Genomic DNA, 23,337 nt, shown 5'->3' with positions numbered 1-23,337 from the left:
TTCCTGAATCATCTCGCACTACTTAGTTCTCTCTCAACTTTACCATCTTGCCATCCAAAGGTCCTTTTTTTCCTTAATTGCAATGGGTGTCTTTGGCGATAAAGTCATTGCTGTGATGTTTTTGTAGCACTTTCTTTAAACATGAAACAAGAAAGTTAGGAAGAAGAAAAAGGAAGGAAGAGGAAGCAGAAGAAAATTAAGGCAGATGGAGAAGGGATCAGAAGAGCAAGCAAGGAGGACAGAGGACTGTCTGAGGAGGAGATGTTAAGTATGGATGAGGAGGAAGGGACTTAGAGGCACTTGAATAACCAGAGGAAAAGAGCAGGGTTAGGAGGCAAAGAGGACAACAATGAATGGATCAGGAAATGTGAATGGAGGAGACAATGAGAGGAAAAAGAAAGGGATGAGTGGGAGAGGGTGGGGACGGCACAAAAATGAGCAGTAGGTGTGAAAGAAAAGAGCAGGGACAGTAAGTAAGACAAGTAAGACAAGAGAAACGGGAAGGGTAAAATAAAAGATTTAGTTATGGAGCAGTTACGCCACAGCGACTGGATTCAGTAAATGGATGATCCTGGGACTGTAGCTGAGAAATGTGCAAACAGCGGCACTTGACCTTGAGGCTACCCGCTGCTATTGCTGCTGTTTCAGAATAATGCTGGAAAAACAAAGCCACTCTGCAGCTGTAATGCATAGTGCTGCAGTACAGGAAGGACATAGCTCTATTTGTCTCTTCTGTCACTTGCAGCTCAATTTTATTACATCTAAATCGATGAGAAAATAATTGTGAAATGCTATTGACAGTGAAAATGCAATTTGATTTTTAATTTGATTGAATTGAGATAAACTGCACTGCTCATAGCCCAATGGTCTGTTTAATAATGGCTCTTCTCTAGGTCTGTGCTGTTGCTGCTTTGCTGTTAGTATCAGCAGCACAACAAAAGGATAATCAAAGATTTTGTGCTGGACAAGCACATTACCCTCACTGGCAATGTGTGTACAACATGCAGTGGGAAATGTTTAGTTGAATACACCATTCTTGGAATAATACTGTGACATTAGGAGAGAACATAGCAGTTTATATTTTAGTTGCTCTCAGGGCTTAGTGAGTCTCCGCTGATCCCACCTGATAACAACTGAAAATCTGCATATAATTTTACTTCAAGGACAGAATATAACATGTTGACCCGTTTGACCCGTTGATCAGCATTTGCAAAGTGCATGTGACCTCCTGATTAAACAGTGAAGATCGTGATGGTTATTCAGTCTTCTTCCTGTTTCCAGCTGCAGAACATCTTGTACTGTACAACTGACTGTCTCGACATCAGCTGGTTCTTAATGTGCCTTCATGTCTTTTAAGTTTTGAGGATACATTTTGCAGATACCTTTGTGCCTCATCTCGCCTGGCATTTAAGGTTATATGTAGCGTAATGATGACCTACACTATGTTTCTGGTATGTTCACTATGAGCCTTATAGACCTCACCAGAGGGTGGCTTTTGTTTCAAGAGCTCATCAGAAGAGAATTTCAGGCCAGAAACAATGTATTTCACACATTAAATCCAATTTATATTACTGTAAGCATGTAAGCATGCGATCATGCACGTGTTTTGGTTTCTTTTTCCGTGTGTGTGATCCTGACCTCTCCAGATGACAGGACATTGTTCATGTACTCGAGAAAGGACTCGTCTTTGATTTCGTTGTCAGTAAAGATGAAGCTGATGCCTTTGCCATGTTGGCCGGCTGTTCTGTACAATCCCTTCAGGTCATCCATCAGATTGGCCGTGTTGTATGATCTGGCAAAGAACAACACACATATTTAATTTTTTATTGTTTCTGTTATCATTTAAATAAACACAGAGAGAATGACATGAAAGGGAAAATGGTGTTTGAGAGAGAATGGAAACAGGATGAGAATAACTGAATAAATTTGACTGCATGAATGATGCTGTCTGAGTTAGGAATGATGTATTGTTTGAACTATCACACTGTTTTGTTTTTGTTTTTTTTGCTGACAGCAGTAGCATTCTTATGGCAAGCAAAGTTCAGTCCATCGCAAAAATATAGTTTGTTACTTCATTCCAGTCTGAAATTAAAGATCATGACACAAAACTTCTTTTGAACAATAATCTGCCCAACTGGCTGTGAATATGGGTATATACACTATCAAGTATGTGGCAATGAAAACAGTGAAAGGGAGAGAAACAGAGCAAACAGATATTACTTGGATTTTCAAGTTGAATGGCCCGATATGGCAAAATAAGTGTGAACACATAATGAATTTTTCTCTTGAAAGGTATCAAACTGTGTCCTAGTTGCTTGTTTTTGAATATGCCTGCATCTGTTTTATTGTTTTTGTGTTTGTGAACTCGAATGAATTATAACAGGAGACGAAAAATAACCGAGAGCGAAAGTGGATAATAGATGGGTGGAGTTAATCACATAAAACATGGATGAGAAACTGAATGCATATAAAGGTGAGTAACGAAGTTAGGGTAGCAGAGTTTCAAGGGATAGTTTACATGAAAGCAACAAGAAAGGTTAGTTTGCAGGGAAAGACAGTTGAAGTGAGTCTGCACGAGAAAAAGAGACATTACTGTAATAGATGTGCATGTAAACGACAGCTGGTTGTATATGTGCAAAGAAAAGAAAAAGCAGAGAAAATAAAACATCAAGGTGCCTGGTTTCCCCAGAGAGGGCTGTGCAGCCAAGAGGAGAAACACAAGGCTCATTCATATTAATACCAAACACTAAAATCCGCTAGAAAAAAGAGCAGACGGGAAATATGACAGCGACAAATGCACATGGGGATTGAGGGAGAAAAACATTTGACAGGTTGGGAGAGCGAGACAAAGGACAGAGTGAGACACAGAACAATGAGGCAGACAAAAAAGTGTAGGACAGAGCAAGCACAGAAAAATGACAGTTGAAGCAAAGGAGAGTTTTTCTGCTGATTAGTTTTTACAGTCTATATGAAATGATTACTATCCTGGGTAAATGCAGATTATACAGCTTACAGGACCATAAAGAGTGACTGCTGTGTATATATTTTATGTCAGCATTACCGTGTTAGAGTGATCTGGAAGATTCTATATCCAGCAATGAATGAGGCCAATCTGGTCAGGCTCTGTTTGCCTGAACCCCCAACACCAACCAACAAGGCATTACCTCCAGGTGTCCGGATTATCCTTGACACCTACACACACAAAAAAAGGCCAAACATTCACAGACAAATAAAGTTAATAAAGGGACTGTATGTGACAAACTGTCAGAGTGAAAAGGATGGAAAAAACAAGCAGAAGGAGAAGTAACGTAAAACTGGTTAAATATATTTAGGCTTAAAGGGTGGCCAAGCACATATGAGGGCTGTCAAATGCAAAAAGCTTGATCATTCAATAAAAAAAGGACCGCTCTGGATTTGCACTTCTCAGTATGCAAATGAAAATGTTATTAATTGATACAAATGTCTATGTATCTTTGCCCAATAAACATAAAGTTGAAAAAAGGACCATGCATTTGTCCAGTGGCCAATGGGACAACTGTGTCTCTGTATGTCTTTGGCCAAGTGTGTGACATTTATTTTCTGTGCCTTCCAGTGACAGCTGTGGCTGGAGGCCCATTATGTTTTAATGTTATCCATTCTTTTGTCCCATTTTCTAGAAAGCGATATCTCAGGAATGCCTTGAGGAAATAGATTAGTTGAATTGGTTGCTCAACAGTCACTGTGACATCATAAGACACAAGTTAATTGTCAATTCTGACAAAAATTTACTAATGTCCAATAGAATAAAATAATGAAAAGATGATATTTCATATTCTGAAGGTCCAATTTCAACTTCACTTCATTATTCAAAATTATAACTCAGGAACATAAGGGGAGATTGTGACCTGCCCCTAAACTTTAGAATACCTTGACCAGATGTATCATGGCATCCTGAAAGAAGACCATGTCCATGCCAGTACCCCTGATGCTCTCATTGTAATGGCCCAGGAACATATTCAGACGGTCCTTTAAACTCTCAAAAGATTCCAAAGGCTCGTATATCTTAGGCAAATCAAAGTCTGAATCTTCTGGCTCTTCCCCTGTGAGTAAAGACGTATATTACCTTAAAGAGATGACAATACAAAAACAAACGCTTGAATTTGTTTTGTCTGAAATGTTCCAGTGCCATGTCTTTGTGACTGATCAGTACCTGTTGCCTCAGGTGCATCTCGAAGAAAGTCCACAAAGTAGCTGTCAAGTCCACAGTCCACTATGGTCTTGTGCACCTCACCGAGCTCCTCCTCTACCAGCTTTGCCAGAGCCTGGTCAAACCACTCCACATCCTCAGGCTTGGTAAATCTGTCAGCTATTACACGTTTGCACTCATGCTTCCATAGTGGTAGCAGCACCTGGAAGGTTTTATTTTTTAAATATTATTGTCAGTTAACTCAACATAGCAAATATAACAAAAAACACTGACAAGGAGGAACTGTGTTTTGTCTTTCATGGGATTGTTGCATGAAAAAAACAACAACGATTGAGCAGAGAAACACAATCGTTTGCTTACGTTGAGATCCATTGAGTCAGACACTGATTAGATGTATTGGCTGAAGGAATTCTGTAATTACAGCAACTTCATAATGAAATAAAGCTCTCTGGAAGTTACATTCATGTGCATTTCATATTTTTGGATTCTGTTTAAGTGGTTTAGTTCTCAAAGTGGGGTACAAGGACCCCCAGGGGTGCTTGTGTGGGTCCCAACAAAAAGGGCAATGATTCATCACTGCTGTGATGACAAAAGTGACAAAATGACAGAATGAACGGTAATTTTGGTCATGAGTTTCTTATGATTTCTGTGATAAAAATTTTATCATTATCATTCATCATTATCAAACAGGAGTCAGTGGTCCAATTTGTGCCAGTTTAGGGGTCACTGAAAAGTCTGAGAGCCACTGGTTTAGTTTATGTTCTGGTGTAGACTAAGTCTTCTGAATCGAGTGGGCAGCATCAGGAGGGATGTTGAACATATTTACGTAGCCTGAGGTAGAAGATAATATTTCATTGTATTCAATTATTCAGTGAGGCCACAATCCAACAGAGAGTTGGCTACCTCAGCAAGAATTGAGCTTGCAGTGTGAGAATTTTGTATTCTTCTCTCCCAACAAACACTTCTGTCTCTCTCCATTACAGAAATACCTTAATATATCATCTAGTCATACAGTAGCTCTACCACAAGTAGGGGTTTCGATCATTCTCTGTCAGAGGCTCTACACTACTCTAGTCTAATATACAGCAATATACCACACTGATACTGCATATTTAAGTTTAGTACTTGTATAAGACTTTTTTTCCATTTGGATTGATAACACACTGAGAGATTTATTCAGGTATGTAGTGAATCTCGGGCCGTATTCTTTGTCATCTACACACATTCTTGTCAAAGTCCTGCATAATGGTCAAGACATCATTTTTAAGTAGTACTAAAAATATAATAATCTAGAGATTATTATAATAATCTTTCTAATTTATATTACATTTTTGAAAGTCGGATATCAAAAAATCCCAGTAAGCGTAAAGTGCAGATGTAAAAATCTCACCTGGACAGAGCTGACCACCTCAGAGTTGGTATTGAGCATGCCTTGCCAGATCCTGGACAGATCCCTCAAGTTGAAGATGTAGTGGAACTTGGCTGGAGTTGGAAGCATCTTTACCTTGGTCAACTGCCATAGACGGCGGGTCAGAGATACTAAGCAAGGTATGGTGCTCTGTACTTCATTGGCAAAACCACGACGTCCAGAGAAGTGGCCCACCCCAATCACACCTATACAGCAGAATGGGCCACGAAAATACATCATATGAATGACTAAATACATACAGCACATCAATGATTTCACTGCGCTATTTTTACATACCAAATATTTTGTCAATGGAGGCATTGGAGGGCAGGGTACAATTAAAGATGGAGAACTGTCTTTTCAGTCTCTGTGGGATGTCATTACGGCCTCCTCCTGGATGGATCATAGCTGCCAGAAACTGAACATCCACAATGTTGGTGAACTCTCCCGGTTTCTCCAGATTGAAGAATCCATTTTGTTCCATCAGTTGCCTGACAATCTCATTTGTCACCTATGAAGAACAGGGTTACTTGTTATTAGCTCATGTTAGCATTCTTCTTCCTGATATGTTCAGTTTTATCAAAATGTTCTAAATTAAAGTGTTTAAAATGTAAGAAACGTTAAACAATGATTTGAAATGATTTTTCATGGAATTTCAGAACAAAAGAACAGAACTAGAAATTTGTCATTAAGTGAGGAACATAGTGAAAGGATGTTAAAGTAATCACTAACCTGATCTCCCCATTCATTGATGACAGGCATGTTAATATCATCTATAAAAATTGACATTTTCTTCCCAGCAGGTGGTCCATAAGTGGTCCCCATCCTCTTATCCACATAACTCTGTACTGTCCTCTAACAAAAGAAAGAGGGACAGCAAACAACGAAAGTAAGACAACACACAAGTGGTGAAAAAGACAGCAAGAAGCAAGGGAGCAAGAAAGGCAAAAGACAGATCTGTTAAGTTCCATCCAGGCATACTCAGTGTGATCAATGTTCAGCTTGGCCATGTACAAGGAAAAAACAGCAGTCCTTCCTCTAGCCTGCACATGATTAATTAGACCAGACATCGATCAATATTACTCCACAAGGTCTTGAAAATCCATGACAAGTTTACAAAGGTGTCCATCTTCAGATAAAATAGCAACGAAAGAGATGCGAGAAAGCTTAAATCTAAAATAATTAAGAAGAGAGTGACGAGATGCTGTTGCTTTACCTGGAACATGAGTGGTGTGGTAGCAGAGGAGAAGTTCAGACTCTTGCCCAGGTGGGTTTCAGGATCATACTTTGACATGTACCCCTTGATGATAACAGTCTTGGCTGTTCCTTGCTCTCCAATCAGCAAAACAGCCTAGGGAAACGTATATTTGTTTTTATCAGGGGAATGTTTTAGTTATGAGAACACTATGAATTCTACAGATAATGTAAGATCTGTGCAGTGTGACATGTTAAGATGTAATACATTGCAACCTAAAACTCAACTTTTTAGTTGAGACTTAAACTGTTAGTAGAAACTACATTTCTTACTTAGCATCTTCCAACCATTAAAAATCAGATTTCTCATGGCATAGCCACTCAAACAATGGACATACACACTCAAATGCCAATACAGAAACACCAAGAAAGCAGATAAGACACAAATAGAAAAGAAAAGGCCATTGTCAGCCCTATTGCACTCTTTTGAGTAATTTCAGAAAGCTTAAGGAAACAATTTATTTCACTGTTTCAACATAATGAAGTTCAAATCTAAGCTAGGAAGGAACACTTGGCAACAGACAAAACTAACAGACTGGAGCTAATGAAAAATAATGCTGCATGAGCTGCAAGGCCTGTCTGTTAGTGCTATTGATATCATGGACTTTTATACCAGCATAACAAAATAATTTTCTTTTTTTTTTAGATCAGTATAGTTTTGTTCACAATTTAGACCCATGAGCCTCCGAAGAAAAAAAGAAAAAAAAAATCAGATTTAACCACAAAAAGGTAAATGGAATTGAAGGATCTTCCAAAATGAATTAAAGCAAATTAAATCTCGCCCTCACAGGAACCACTTCTATACAAACACGCTAACACACAGCAGCTTCCCACTCTCCGCCCTTGAGGCAGTATGAATGTATGATTCTTATACACACACATACAAACAGAGACACACACCGGAACTATGATAAATGCCATGTGTGTGTGCCTATTTTAAGTAGAGTAATGACCACAGAATTTTAATCTACCCTTTTAGAGGACTCATGCTGCCATGTTATTGATCTGAAGCACATGCTTTCATGTGTCTACTCAGCTTTATCCAGGAAAAAATGAAGCATTATACACTGAATAAGGAAGAGATACAATAGACACCCAAAGAAGCTATGAAGAGGGATGTGTATATACTAAATGTTAGTGCACAAACCTCCTCTTCAGGTCACCCATATATATAGTTCATATAACTGATAATGAACGGAGCCTTAATGGCAGCACACAGATACACCATACCATTGTTTTCTTTCAGCAAACCTCACCTTGCCCTGCTTGGCTATGGTCTGAATTAAAAAGTCCGTTCTAACATTGTCCACATTGGGGACCAAGATGGAGCTGTACTCTGGAGTGAAATCAGAAGGATAAACATATTCCTCCACTCTGGTACTCCAGTGGACCCACTGGCCTGGAAGAAGAATAAATGAGCATGCATTAGAAAGACAGACCATGGTATACAAATTAGTAAAACAGTACACTTAGTACACTTCCAGGTATTTTTCCAACTGAAGAAATATATCACTGTTTCATTTTATGATTTAATAAACATACATCTGTTGCAAAAATAAAGTGCAATATGAGGCATAATAACTCTGTCTGTCACAGAACAGCTTTGGTATTGCCTGCCATCTAGACTATAGGTGATAACATCTGTTTAGTGATGCATGCATACCATCGGCTGTGACGTGGTAGTCAAACATGGTGTCCTCACTGTGAGGAGGAATCTTGGGCAAGTTTAGGCTGATATTATCATTCCCTCTGAGCCAGATCTCCATCTTTCTCCGGTCATCCAGTTCAAGTAAGGCTCCAGTGCTCCACATCAGGGCAAAAACATACAGCCGCTCCAAGTGCTCTCTAGATAACTCACCACACTGTTCCTGCATAGTAACACAGATTTTAGATCTTTGTTCAAACAATTAAACTTAAAAAAAGAGGAGGGGGTACATTAAGAGAATTTGTTTCTCATTTTTTAACTGCAGTTTATTGACTTAAATGCAGAAAAAAAAAAATAATAAAATAAAAAAAATATGTAAAAGAGTTCTCTCGTCTAAAATAAAGCCAGTAGGTCCGGCACTCATCCCACTACAGCTATTGTAATTACAGTTTTACCCAAATTACCTTAAAAAACGAACAAAACAGAAAAACAAAATAAATTTATCATACTTTCATGCCCTAATTATGCAAAAGCGGCACAATTAGGGTTTTTATAGCTCAGTTGGTGGCGTGGATTAGGCCTTTCTTCTGAAATTATAAGGAGGTACAGTAGGAGCAATTTGCACTGTTAACATCTGTTCACATTTCACAGTCTGAAGTAGTAGAAGAAACTGAAGAATTACAGGTCCCACACACACACACACACACACAGTCCAGTTATGGTCTGTCCTATGGATGGAAATTCAGAGCCATTGTAAATGTACCTTTGGTGGTATGAGTCCCTGCAGCATGTTAATACACTGCATGATGATGAAGGCCTCCAGCATGTCCATCTTGAACTCTAGTGACTGCACGCTGAAGCGGTAGAGCTCAGGGAAGGAGGAAGAGAAAAGTTCCCTCAGCACCTCAGCTTCCTGGAGAGAACGTTTCTTTAACCAGCCCTAGAAACAGCAACCACATTATTGCAGTTAGCTAAGATTACATGCATTATATTAGGTTTGAACTACATATGTTATATGTGCAGTTGACAAATTATAGCCCAGTGGTGTGATATTATATTTCAGGGTTCATCACCATTCAGTACTTAAGACACTTAACAAAGATAGTTATCTAGATCAGTGATTCCCAGCCGTTTTACCTTGGAGTCCCTCATTTGTCTCTAAGAAAAGCTGACGAGGGTAAACCTATTTAGCCACCTGATGAAACTGATTGAGAATGCAGGTCACAGAGGATGAGAGGTCACAGAGGTGAAGTAGCCCACTTATTTTTGAAAGAGAATGAAATTAAATTTTAGATTTAAAGATATTATGTATATTAAATCATGTAACTAATGATAAAGGCCTATTCTCAAATCACTCAGTAAAAAAAAACAGCCTTGTCCTGTACTTCTGTATACCAGAGATGAGAGAGCCAGATCAAACATGTATGATGGCGGGTGCAATATTACAGTGAATGCACTATCAAACAATGATGGATATTCATTTCAACAAGCAGCACAAAAACTGTTCACTAAGGGTGAGTCAAGTAGTATTTAGTCCGATTTTAGGTTTCTTGATGGAATGAAATTCTGTTCTGTTAGAGTGTGATGAGGGCTGAGATGTATCATTTTTCTGACTGTTCAGTCTCTGAAAAACTCCAAATCTAGAAAGTGTATTATGTTACTAGGACTAGTTATGTCATTAGCCACAGTATAACTGCATATTAAACAGTAACTCTATTACAGTGATCATTACTGAAAAATCACAATAAATTAATCTATCTAACTGGTAAACACTGTCATTCATCATGTCAAAAACAAAAATATTAAAGGTAAATAGTTTTAAATGTACAGGATTTACCTCCAGTATAGGGCTCCAGTTGAGCACAGAAGAGCTCATGAAGACCATGCCATTGCGTGAGACGGTGGCTGGAGAGGCATTGTCGATGTTATGTGGCTCAAAAACCACTTTACAGTTGGGAGCCATAGGAATACGATCTCCATTTGCCAATGTAAGAGTTCTGTTGTCGTCCAAAACCGAGTTTAGGTTCTCAATCCAGATTGCATCCACTGGTCCATCCAGGACTATCCAGATGTTCTCTCCTGAGGGAGAAAATGTTTTCATCAATAATTTGCCAGTCAGCGAAATGAAAAGGAATGTGAATATGTATTTAAAAGGCGGAACCACAACTCTTGCTAACACAGTGTAAGCAAACTGCTGTGTCTGATCAGTAGGGAGTTCAAAATGCTGCCTTTGTCATACAGTCTGGCCCAGTTTGCAAGGAAGACCACAGCTGAAGTTTAGCAGTATTTGGTTTTATTTTTGTAAATATAAATTTAAATCTGGTTCTTCTCCTGAAGTTAGAAAACAACCAAATACTTACACAAAACACCCCAAGATATCAAGAGAATAACAGAAAAACCTATTCAGATCCAGAACCACAAGGCTATCTGCCATCAGGAGTCATACAGCCTCGTTCCCGGTCATAAATTAATGTGGATCATACTCAGACAAGATAAATATGCTTGTTTGGTCCAATATAAATATTTAATATTACTCAATGATCACTGACTTCAATTATTTGGTCTTAAAACAAAGAACTCACAGTAAAAAAGTCAGCCAAAATCAACTATTACCATAAATCAATGATGATAATAATGTTGCATCCACCATCAGCTGCATTTTTATACAGAGGTAATTTAAAACAGATCAGGCTTGGGATGCTACTGCCGAATTTGCTTAATAACAATATAGGTACAGCCTGTTTCCACATGGCATTTATCTTCCTTGTAGAATACTTGAATCAAGAGCTCAATCCACATCATTTACTTTTCTATCATGGATTCCTATTGGCTCAAAGCAACAAGCTGCACAAGTGAATGGTATGAACAGCAAGCAGCAGCACAAAGAAAATCCACAAAGATACAAAATGCATCCTGTTCAAAGATATGCATAATAGATATACATAAGAACGTATTTTATACTGAATACATCAGCTGCATATTTTGACACATAAAAGCAAGCACACATAATGTATATTCATACCAATGCACACATACATTTTTAATGAACTGTGGAGAAAGATAAAACAGCTGTTGGTGCTATTTTAAACTATGGAAACAAGGTCCCAACATTGTCCTGGGATTAAACACCTCACTGTGCATGTGAATCCTTTTTGATGGATAGACCCCAGGTGGTGAGCATTGGCAGACACTCTTCCACACTTATTCAGAACACTGGAGCACCCTAGGGCTGCATTTTGATCCCCGTTATAGTCCCTGTACACAAGACTGTGTTGTTACTTTGGACTCGAAACCATCATCGAGTTTGCTGACAACACAGTTGTGGTGGACCTGCTCACATACAATGATGAAATGGCCTAACCGAAGGAAAGTAGGACCTGGCACACTGGTATCCGGAAAACAGGACTAAGGAGCCGATAGTGGTCTTTGGACAGATGCACAAGAGTCCTCAGTGAAGAAGGTAGACAGCTTCAAGTACTTAAAGGCCTGACCTGCTCCCTGCCTATTGCCTCAGTCATGAGAAAGGCAAGGCAGAGACTGAAACACAAAGTTCTGAGTATTTGAGAAATTTCCAGTCCTATACCAATGAAAATGTCCTGGTGTTGATCATTACTGCCTGGTATGGAAACAACACCAAACATCACTTAACCAAGCGGGATTTGAGCTTAAGAAATTTATTTTTTTCCTTAATTTATGAAAGAGGACTACCTTTAGTTTATCACAGACATTCAACTTAAAAGCATATCTAGAGATATGTGAAGATACATTTTATCATACAGGAAGGGTATGAACAATTGCAATTTGAAAAGCAGTATCTAAATGAAAACACTCAAGTAAAGTACCTTGCACTTAAGTGTAATACTTGAGTAAAGGCATGTAATTACATTACACCACAAGGCTGAACACAACAGGGGGTGCTTTACCCTTCCTGAAGGATATTTACACCAGGTACTGTAAGAATAAGGCTGTGAGAACCATTAGGGATACCCACCACCCCAGATAATGACCTTTTCTTCCTGCTGTGTTTGAGAAGAATGTACCACCAGATACACCAGGTCAACACTGAGAGCCTCAGGAGGAGCTACTGTACCGAGGTCGCTAGTATGCTAAATGAGGTCAGTGCATGTTTTCTCTCTTCCTCATATGTAACTTAGAAAAGATGATATTGTTATGAAACTATGCTCCATTTTTGCCAATTAAACACTTCATACATGTTTTGCTAAGCTTTCTTTAAATCCCACCTGTGGTATTTAAATATAAGCAGGGGTACGAGGCACATTATTGAAATATTAGTTTTTAGTGAGTTATTGGGAATGCTTGCCAAATGTTTAAAAAGATTAAATATTCTCAGATTAACACAGTTGAGTATTAATATTAGTAGAATATTCTGCAATAAATATTCATATATTATCACTTATATTTACATTTTTATTAATCCTAACTCACCATTCCTGCAAGTAAATCAATAAGGAAACTGTCTGACCTTTCTTTGCTCTCAGTGTTTTCCTCCAAAGTGTAGAGAAGATGCCATCAGTCCAGTCGTTTGTGGCCACATCGAGTCGACCGAACATCTGAGGTGCTGTGATTGCTTTGGGGTTCATGCGCATCTCCTTGTGAGGCTGACCACACTCTAAGAGAAGAAAATTAAACTTATAAAACACTGATAGAGACCTTGACTTTTGTAAGGTAATCTTATCTATATGTATGCCAAATTTCGGAAACAAAAATATGCACAAACAAAAATATGCCCTTGCACAATGGTTTGATTAGTGTGACTTAAATTTTACAGGGAGAGAAACTTCATCCAGATATTTGCAAAAAAAATCTCACCTGTCATAGCTCTCATCAGTGTGTGTATACAAGTTGTCTTTCCAGCCCCACTAGGCCCCAGGGCCATCATGCCATGGCGGACCCTCTGAGTCTCAAACAGCTGGATGACTTTCAGCTTCCAAGGTGGGTGACTGATAAGACCCGCTTCCTCAACCTGGCGAAGGACAATTATAGTTTACCCATTTGCAGTTGTACTTTTACCTTACTAAAGAATAGAAGTATATAAAACCACTGTGACATGTTCTGGCTTATAAATTTAGGGCACTACAGACAGAATCACACACATTCAAATTTAAAGAGGATGCATGTAGAGATATAACAATGAGCCTACATTACTTGACAAAAGGCAAACAAGGCCATTTGTATCATTTGGATGCTGTATCTTGAGGCATTTAAGAGTGACATGAAAAATACAGTGGTCACATAGTCCGTTAGTCTTTTGCCCAGTTTTTCTCAGCTTCTTCATTTCTCTTTTTCTCACAGTGTACTTGTCCCTTTGTTCTTCTTCATTCCCTCTCTCTCACCTTCCATCCCTCTTTGATACTGCATTCCTCACTATCTCCTACCTGACTGTCGATAGCAGCCTCTAGTTCAGGGTAGCCTGCTTTATCAAGTTGGATGCTCGGGAAAAGGTCTTCAATCAAGCTCAGGAAGAGTGGCTCATCTTCATCGATCTAACAAAGACACACGTAGACATGCAGACACAAGTAGGGAAAAACACACAAAACAGCTAAGGATGTTTTCATCTCAAATCTCTGCTCTGGTCAATAATTAATTAATTATTCCTTATTAAAAGGTATCAAAATCAATCTATTCTAACTTGATTCTATCTCTAACTATTGTATGTTTCACTACACTGACCAGTTTAGATAAGTTCATGTCCCTGAGGACCCTCATAACAATAGTGGACTCTGTGTCACTGGGGTTGGCTCGCTTCGCTGCTCCCAGTGTTCGCAGCACTGACAGGATGTTCCGTAGGCCAAAGTCATAGTGAACCTGGACAATCACAAACAGCATTTTTGATTCATCATACTTTTCTTCATGTTCAATAATCAGAAGTTTGCCATCCTTTACATTCTGTACGCTAAGACCCTTCTAATAACATTAATTAAGCACTCTGAATACTAAAAAGAAAGTTGTGGCAGAGGCAGAAAGTTAGCAGGAAACTGTCACATTTTGTCACATTTTAAACTCAGACCTCAGACTCTTTTTTTTTTTTTTTTACCTGTTTGGAGAGTTGCTCCTCACACAGCTTGTACAGAGTGAAGAACTTGCGGGCCAGCTCCATGTTGTCTATAAACCCACAACTGGCCAGTTTTACCCTAATGATGATTTGACGGTCAGGAACCATCATAGCAACAGAGCGGAAGTTGATTTTCAGGTTCTCAGGAAGCTCCTGGCGACCTGCATAACCTGGGTTCTGTTTATACAGAATGAGAGAAAGCTTCAAATAGGATGAATATAGAAATAACAAGTAATTGCATATTGTATCACATAACCTTTGATCTCCAATTATACTGTTATAATAATAACATAAAATGAATACAAAGAAACACATGACTCACATAAGCCACAGGAAGTCATACAGTGGGTTGGATTAATAGATATTCATGAAAGCACATGTATGCAATTTGTACATTTTACAATATATACAGTGTGCACCCTGACACACAGAAGGAGTATATGCCTATCTATGTATTTACTCATAGTGGCTATGTGTCAGAATTCTGCCCAATATCTTAAGTTAACACTGGAACATCATTAAAGTTCATAGCAAGCTCTACCCTTCAGCTAGTTAAACCCGTGTGGAAACAGCTCAGTCCCTCCTCTCCACAGAGTCTGCCTTTGATTACTGTCTCGACACGCATGTCAGGCACATGCACACACACACATGCACACACATGTGCACGTACATGCACACACATGCAGTAACAGGAAAAGAGAATGATCTCTGACCCCTCTTCCCACATGGCTGAATCATTCCACTGATCTCTGTTTAATGACTTGCCTTGGGATAGCAAATGTGCCAAGGTGATAAAGTGATCTGTTACTGAGTATGATAATGAATGATGGATAATATAATTAATAAAAAGGCTAACCCGGTTTCAAATATTGTACAAAATGGCTTGTAAAATAAGAGTTCCATGTCGCTCTGGTCTCATTTAGCTACACTGATGACATCTTATAAAATTTTATCATTTTTGATTTAATGCAAGTTCTCTTAGTAAGATAAAAAAAAATGAAATTAAAGAAAATGAAATAAATTCATTTTCATGCTGTAAATCCAGCAGCAAAAACTACAGGTTCTTGTAATGCCCAAGTAACTCTGTGCATACAGGTGCATGTACCCATGTGCATCATCCAGCTTCTATCTCACCTGTTATTATGTATAACAGACAACCTAACGCTGAGCCAAGATTTACATCATTACAAATACTCATTTCCATCAACTAAGTGAGCACATGTTCTTCTGTTGCTGAAATAACGCCAGGAGAATCTCCTCTAAGTGGTTAAACAATGAATAATTAAGAAGACTGTGTTAGTAAAACATAAATAGTAATTTCTACCTAAAAAAAGGCATTATTGTGTCACTGACCATGGTAAGGAAGATGCCAAACTCAGGGTTCATATCCACATTGTCTCCATCTGTAAAAACAAAGTTTTTGCGACGTTCCTTCTTGCAGGTGAGAACTATTGCGATCTGCTGGGCTGCCACAGACAAAACTGGGAGGTCAATGCGGTTGAACTCATCAAAACAGCCCCACGAACCAGACTGAGCAAGACCTGGAAATCAGACACACACAACTTAAATGCCACTCTGTTGCACATGAACTAAATGTAAAATATTCAATATACACAGTTGTCACTTCTTTGTCTAGCTATGATTTGCTGTAAATATATATCTGTGGTATTGAACACTTCCAGAACCTGCAGGGGCTCCACCCCTTTTGGCCTTTTTATTTTTTCTGGTGCTATAAGATAATAGCACCAATTTGCATGTTGATTCTTACCTTTAAATATTCTTCCCAAGCCTCGAAAGTCCATCTGGTCAGAACAGTTAAAGACAACAACATACTTTCCCAGACAGCGGCCCATGTCTTTTGTGGTCTCTGTTTTGCCTGAAAGCAGAAGGCAGCTTTGTCACATGCTAAAATGAGGCACAACAAAATTTTGAGAGAATCTGACAGGAAAAAAAAAAAGAAAGAAAAAAAGAAAATTTGAAGCAGTGAGGACTATCACCCCAAAATTTAGGAAAAACTGACATAAAATTGCATAACAGGGCTAAATTACACTAATCATTTCACTACTCTTTAGATTCAATTTCGAATTTGGCAAGTTCTACCAGGGACAGACCACACATGAGACACAGTCTCCATTGCCATTTTTTGTCACTACACAAATCAATTTTGTCACTCACTACAATGTTGATGATTAGTTTCAGTGTAGTTTACAAATGTCACATTAGTAACATGTCGTGTATGCAAGATCCAAGTGTAATATCATGTCTGTAGTCTTTCCTAATTGAATACAATCAGTATTTCATAGATTGTTCTTCAAGGTAAATCCTTTAGGCCGGATTCTTACCTGTTCCTGCAGGACCAGCAGGGGCTCCACCCATACTCATACCAAGAGCCTGTGCTAGGGTGATGTAACACCTGTCCAAATACAGACAAGATGTCAGTTACCTTTCACAGGCATAATAAAGTTAAGAATTTTCTGCTACCCAAAGCAGTTTTCATTTCCCCTCACATTCAGTTTGTCACACAATAAAACTAATACGATATGATTCTCCACAGGGCAACTGGAGGTCAGCCAGAGCTAGAGAACACTGACCCCTAAGCTGGTGGGTATTCAGTGTCTTGCTTAAGGACACTTCAGCAGAGAGGATGACTGACGTGGGGAACTGACCCAGCCCCTTTAGCTAAACACTGTTCTCCCTTTTTATTCCATGGTTGGCCTCTAGTCAAAAACCATAGTGAAACTGCGCTTGCAACCAACTTTGTGTCCTTCAGAGAATGTAGAACAAATCAGACCACCACTATATTAAAAAGAGAAAATTCCAGTATTGCTTCTTCTCTAATTGTCCCTCATTTTCAAACCCAGTGCAGCGGCAGAGAGCATGCAAGAGAGACAATATAAAAGAGGAAGAGTAAGGACAGTGAATATTAGAAGGGAAGGCAGCAAAGCACAAGCTAACCACAGAAGGAATCAGTTAGTGTTTCAGGCAGGGAAAGAAGGCAGTGAGAAAATCAGAGCTGTCTTGGCACCTTTGGCCATAAGGACAGCATGCTGCTGTCTGATTTCTGCTGGTAGCTTCCTCCCTGCTGCTGTCGTGTCTTATTTCTCCTCAACACTCAACCTTTTTTCTTTCCATCTCGTCTCATATTTCTATCTTTGTGTCTGTTAGTCTGACACTGGTTGTTGGTGGACTTCTGCCTACCTCCCTGTATGATTCTCTTCCTTTTTCTCTGTCAGTCATATTTTCTTTTCAGTGACAGAGGTGATTACTGCTGTGCAAGAGTGACTACTCCTCCTCTGATTTCTTCTCTTCCGATTTCCACTGCAGTCTTCTTTCTTCTCAAGACCAGTCATTAGTCAACCACAGAGACTGTAAACCATTAAATATGAATTTATGCTATAATGAACATTTCTTCTACCTCACAGAGAAAAGCCACCAATACGTATCTTGAGCAGCAAATGCCTTGTTGCTGTGGGCAACAGCTTATTTCCATCTAATCTATAGAAAGCTCTAAAGACTTAAGGCTGTATCAATTTGTTTAATTACCATAATTCCTCAAATAAAGGCCTGGTGCCCTCTGCAATTCAGGTAAATGAAGGCCACATCTGCTATTTGAGGAAATACGGTAGTTACAAACTAAGGTCACATTTTCTGTGAGACTATGTTTTTTGTCCTTGTTCAAATTATGGAATATGAATGGTATGCAATTTTAAACCTAAAACTTTAGGTTAATGACAACTCTTTAGAAGTAACTTTTTTTTGCCAAAAGGTGAACTTTTGACTAACAGTCCAGATGATTGGGTGGTGATGAGTGTATTTCAGATAACAGGCAGGCCAAAGTAAAAGGCTCAAGCAAGCAGTAAGTCTGCATTTGCAGTTACCGGAAAATGGCCACATTTTGACAATCCTGCCCCCTTTTACAGAAAGTAATGAAAATAATACCTTTGGACAGTCTTTCATTTCAGGCATTTTTGCTGTAGAATTTAGGTGGGCACAGAAAAAGTGATGGATGTCGTGGTGCCAAGAATGTCAAACAATGCTTACCTCCACATTTCTCCATAACAAAACGGAGAGTGAGGCATGATTATCCACGATGTCTGCATCATGATAACACATACACACTGTCTCACATTTCTTAGGTCTGTTGGCTAAACATTGTGAGACAACGTAATTGTTTGGGTTGTTTAGGCGTTCTGGCTACTTTCTAAAATGTTAAGTGTCTGTTTATCATTTGACCGTATTTTCTGGTCACTGTAGCTAAAAGTACAATGTCATTATTTTAATTCTGCCTTCATGGGTGTGTCATATGTGTACATGTCTTCATGGATGGCCCTCTACCTGTCAGTCAATGGTGTAATGACGAGCCTTTCAGTGCAGCCCAAGAATTCATTCTGGTAGACAAAGCTCACGTCCGTGATGTTGATGATCATCTTGTCTGAGTCCTCATTGAAGTAGAAACGACATTGCTTCAGCCACTCAAAGTCACTGGGGCTTTTGACATGGAGGCGGCACTGGAGGGAGAAAGGGTAAAGATGAGAGTGATGAAGAGGAGGGGAGCAAGATAAAAGGATGGAGGGAAGAAGGAAAGAGAATATGGCACATGAATGACAAGAAATCGAAGGGCACCATTCAGGAGGTGATGTGAGGTGAGAGATAAAAGCAAGAAAACGAGTGAAGGAGGAGTTCAGAGGCAGGATGTATGGGGGGCATGAGGAAAAAGGGGAAAAGGCAGGTAAGAGATGGATGAAAGAAAAGAGGTGAGGGGCCATGAGATGAAAATTAGATAGAAGGAAGGCAAAAGAGAAGAAAGGAGCAGGCAAAAAAAAAGAGTCAAGGAGACAGATAAAATGAGAATATAAATAACAGTAAAAAGAGGCGGCAAAATAAGAAGAGTTATGAATCAAGAGGTGAAATACAAAGAGATAAAAGGTGCAGGAAGGGAAAAGAAGAGGAGAAGGACAACGGAAGATATAGGAGAGGGAGGTGAGGTGAATAGAAGAGCAAAAATATGTTTAGAAAAAAATGTGTGGGAGGAGAATAAATGAAAACAGATATAACATGTCCAAATAAAGTTACTTCACACCTGTGCTATTCCCTTTGGAGACCAGCTGGGCAATTCACTGTGCTCGGAGGGAAGACTTCAAAGACAGGACTTTCTCTAGGTCTAAATATCTCTTGGCTGACAATGAGAATGCTTTGAAGACTTTTGTGAGATAGAACCAACTCTCCTACTGACACCCAAGCCCTCGGATATCTGAATATCAACTATAGTTTTACAAAATAATAGCTTTCTCTAGTAGGGGATTCTGATTAGATAAATTCAAAAGAAAAATTGCAGTGAGTTTGTTTGTGTATTGAAAAGGACTTCAGCATACTGAGCCACCAGACAAAAGGTTCAAGTGGAGACAAACAAACAGGCAAATACATTGTGCATCTAGTTCATGATGATAAACAAAAGCTAAAAAAAATCTGCTTATTGCCAGATTAACTACTACTAAAATGATCAACAACATACGCACTAGGTCATCAAATATGTCCCTCTGGTGGACATGGATAGTGATGAGGGTCTCAAACTTGGTCCTCTCAACGGCCCCAAGGTCTCTTGTGGTCATGTCAATAAGTGTGTTGAGCAGATCCAGGAAGAGCTGATTGGTTTTGGCCATGATGCGCCGATCATATCGGGCATTGGTCAGAGCCTCCTCAGAATCCCTTGTCCATATCATCTGAATACCTAGCAAGCCAACCTGGATCAAGGACAAAGATATTTAGTAAACACATGATTGCGTAGTGGTCAAATGTACTGAGGGATTGACAACAAAAGAAAACAAATTTGTCTTGTAAAGTCAACAAAATCACTCAGAAATCAAAGCAAAAAAACAATTTTTATCACAAAGATCTATATAATCACACAAATCATGTGTAATTCCATGTATCCAACATGTTTTACCAGTAAACAGTACTTGGCTGCCAGTGTTCTGAAATCTTAGTGAATTAGTTCTTTGAGTCCAACTATGATTTACCTGAGCAGGGAAGGAGTTGAGGAAGTCGATGAGCTGGAAGCCAGAGTCCTGGATGGTCAGAGCAGCTTGCCGGATCACCAGGTGGAGAGACCTCTGGGATTCCTTCAACAGAGCATTGAGCCAAACCTCTACATTCCCCTCTGCTGTAACAGGACGCTCCAGCTCCACAGTCTCGCCTTCTCGTGATGATACAGCCAGAATACGGTCATATACCTTAGAACGATGACATGATTTATAGATTAAAATCACAGATAGATGATTCTATTTTGTGTGCAAAATTTTATTCTGTATGTTGCAATCGCATTTTTTTCCTAGACAGTCCGTTCTCCAAAAATAAAAATGTCTTGTCAGAGGGTTTGAAAGATGCCATTGTTCTATTTCACTGACCTGTCTGAAGACCAACTGTGTAATACAAACAATGAAACCACACTAGGGATTGCAAAGATTTACCTTGTCATGGAATCTGACACATTTGATGTTGTCAAAGACATTGAGGAGGTGGGCCTGGATGGTGTGGGAATCAGAGGCCTGGCCCAGGATCTCCAGCAGGGCAGGGTCCGAGACAAAGAAAAAACGAGGAAATAGCAGACGCTTCTTCTCCAAATAGCTGTTTGACAGCATGATGAAAAAAATATTACTTGCAACAGTCTGTCTGTAAGCAGCTTGTGTTTGAAAACAAACCATGTACATGCACAATGGTTGCCACAAAAAACTAAAAATAAAAACATTTTTTTTGAAACTGAACAAGTGAACTGAACTATTTAAAATAATGTTTCAGTTACTCGCACTTTAATCTCCATAGTTTTTTGAGGGGTACGTGATAGATTAGAATTATGGTCCATTGTTCTCACCCTGTAAGTGACTTCTGGCATATCTCCAGCTGTTCAAGGAGATGAGGAAGCAGCTGTCCCATAGTCTCATCACCCACACATGACTGTACTACATTGGGCATCTCATGGGCTCGCATCATGATCTTCACCCATGATTTGTCAATGTTAGAGAAACGTTTTGCTTCCTAAAAAAAAAAAAAGTTGTCAGTTTTTTGGGTTTTTTTTAATCTGAATATCAGAAGCTGTATTATTTCTTTTTAGATACAGATAGACAAATGCTGTAAAGAACACAGAATCATCAAAGACAACATTGGTAAAAGCACCCAGACCAAGCTGCCTAACTGCTGCAGCATTGAAAGTTGCAGCCACTGCTACTGCCAGCCCTATTTATTTAACACTGACTTTGCTTTCAATAATAAAAGACTAAACAGAACATTTCACTGTCTATTCGTGCAATGGAGTATGCATGTCACATGGAAAATCAGAACTTGTCTAATCCCGACATGGCACACCGCTACAGCCATGAATGAGCGGAGCTGCTTATGCAAGCTGTGTGGCTTCTCCAACCTGTTGGTACGGGTGTCACAACAAAAATGCAACATGTTTCTTTATGCACACATGCTGCTCCAGTAGTTAGCATGAGAAGAGAATTGTGATCATTAATGACATTGCGAATATAAAGCATTCACTGAGGGGATGAATGCAATTTTGAATTGAGTTTTTTCTCTTAGTCTGATAACCACGTCATTTCAATTATCCCTTGAAATGAGAGAACCAAATATGACATACTACATTCACTATGAAGTAATTTACCTTAGGCAGCTGTTTAGCAATATCTCCACCCACAAAAACAGCCTCCAGGTAGATCCAGAGGTTCTGGACTGTCATCCAGTTTTCTATGATATCAGTGGTGTTGGAAAGATTCTGGACCCACTTCTGAATTTGAGTTTTAAATGGAGTGTTGTACCTGGGATGTGAGAAACATCAGTATGTAAGCCTTTCATTGTACTACACAAATTCTCGGCACAGAAAATGTTTAAATGCATTTTCATTTAATGACGATTATAAAAACTGCTATACTGATGATTAGAATCAGTTGACATACCTGCTGCTCATAAGAGACCCCAAAATCATCAGACTGTCCTCCATGCTGGTAATGATCTCTGATGTGCTGTCTCCTCTCAGCAGCAGTTCTCCACGGGTCTTAAAGTTGGCAAATGTGAAAGTCTTGTTGTCCCACTCAGCGATCACCTGCTTCAGCTTCTGCTCAATATCTCGCTCTTTCACTGCACTGATGCAGATATCCTGTGGAAGAAACACAAATTTATTCACATATTAATGAAACCATTGGTAGTGGCAAAATACATCTAAATATTTAATTACATTACACAGTTTTCACAACATCAACCAGCTTCTACTTTTCATCCTGCTGTCTGCTCGGTTCTGCCATATACTAACTTTCCTGTCATTTCAGGTTCAGTCACTTCCTCCTCCACAGCTGTAACTCCTTTCTCACCATTCCCATCACCTGACTAGCCCCACTAACCTGCACACCTGCTCCCCATTTCCCTCTTTATTTTGAAGTTTGTCTCTTCTGCTTTCCCATCTTTTTCCTGCATGCATGGCAAATGGATTGCTAATTCTCTGCCGAGCAACTTTCTTGAGTTTTTCTGTTCTAAATGCCTACCTTGTTTGGACCCAAGTTAATGTGAACTTTTATCTTAACCAGTTTTCCTGAGAGTCATGCTTTTCAAGCTGTTTTTATGAGCCATTACAACAGTAAATGTAACATTAAAAAATGAAATTGTTCTTTGGAATTAAATGTAAGTTAAGACTATAACAACAGCATTAACATTTGTTTTGAAACTCCAAATAATTTAAATGAAAAATACAAACAGTCACACCATAAAGATGTCTGATCAAA

At 39.1% G+C, this 23,337-nt stretch overlaps 1 protein-coding gene across 1 annotated transcript in view; it reads right to left on the bottom strand.

Moving 5' to 3' along the window:
* dnah5 (dynein, axonemal, heavy chain 5) overlaps positions 1–23,337 on the bottom strand; it is a 90,255-nt gene that overhangs the window by 40,517 nt on the left and 26,401 nt on the right. The window contains exons 33-59 of the mRNA XM_046400866.1: positions 22,519–22,718; positions 22,227–22,380; positions 21,435–21,598; positions 21,034–21,190; positions 20,584–20,796; positions 20,083–20,307; positions 18,902–19,074; positions 16,909–16,979; positions 16,335–16,442; positions 15,920–16,107; positions 14,549–14,743; positions 14,185–14,319; positions 13,890–13,997; positions 13,324–13,477; positions 12,977–13,123; positions 10,331–10,572; positions 9,257–9,433; positions 8,512–8,716; positions 8,105–8,247; positions 6,811–6,945; positions 6,327–6,449; positions 5,892–6,105; positions 5,577–5,800; positions 4,190–4,388; positions 3,907–4,079; positions 3,062–3,192; positions 1,639–1,792 (exon numbers count right to left, since the gene is read on the bottom strand). Coding sequence (XP_046256822.1) covers positions 1,639–1,792; positions 3,062–3,192; positions 3,907–4,079; positions 4,190–4,388; positions 5,577–5,800; positions 5,892–6,105; positions 6,327–6,449; positions 6,811–6,945; positions 8,105–8,247; positions 8,512–8,716; positions 9,257–9,433; positions 10,331–10,572; positions 12,977–13,123; positions 13,324–13,477; positions 13,890–13,997; positions 14,185–14,319; positions 14,549–14,743; positions 15,920–16,107; positions 16,335–16,442; positions 16,909–16,979; positions 18,902–19,074; positions 20,083–20,307; positions 20,584–20,796; positions 21,034–21,190; positions 21,435–21,598; positions 22,227–22,380; positions 22,519–22,718 — 4,512 coding nt within the window. The remainder of the gene's footprint in view (positions 1–1,638; positions 1,793–3,061; positions 3,193–3,906; positions 4,080–4,189; positions 4,389–5,576; positions 5,801–5,891; positions 6,106–6,326; positions 6,450–6,810; positions 6,946–8,104; positions 8,248–8,511; positions 8,717–9,256; positions 9,434–10,330; positions 10,573–12,976; positions 13,124–13,323; positions 13,478–13,889; positions 13,998–14,184; positions 14,320–14,548; positions 14,744–15,919; positions 16,108–16,334; positions 16,443–16,908; positions 16,980–18,901; positions 19,075–20,082; positions 20,308–20,583; positions 20,797–21,033; positions 21,191–21,434; positions 21,599–22,226; positions 22,381–22,518; positions 22,719–23,337) is intronic.

Source organism: Scatophagus argus, chromosome 9 (genome assembly GCF_020382885.2).
Source record: "Scatophagus argus isolate fScaArg1 chromosome 9, fScaArg1.pri, whole genome shotgun sequence".
NCBI lineage: Eukaryota > Metazoa > Chordata > Actinopteri > Scatophagidae > Scatophagus > Scatophagus argus.
Note: the sequence above shows the minus strand (reverse complement) of the source record. Positions and strands in the feature narration are given on the sequence as shown.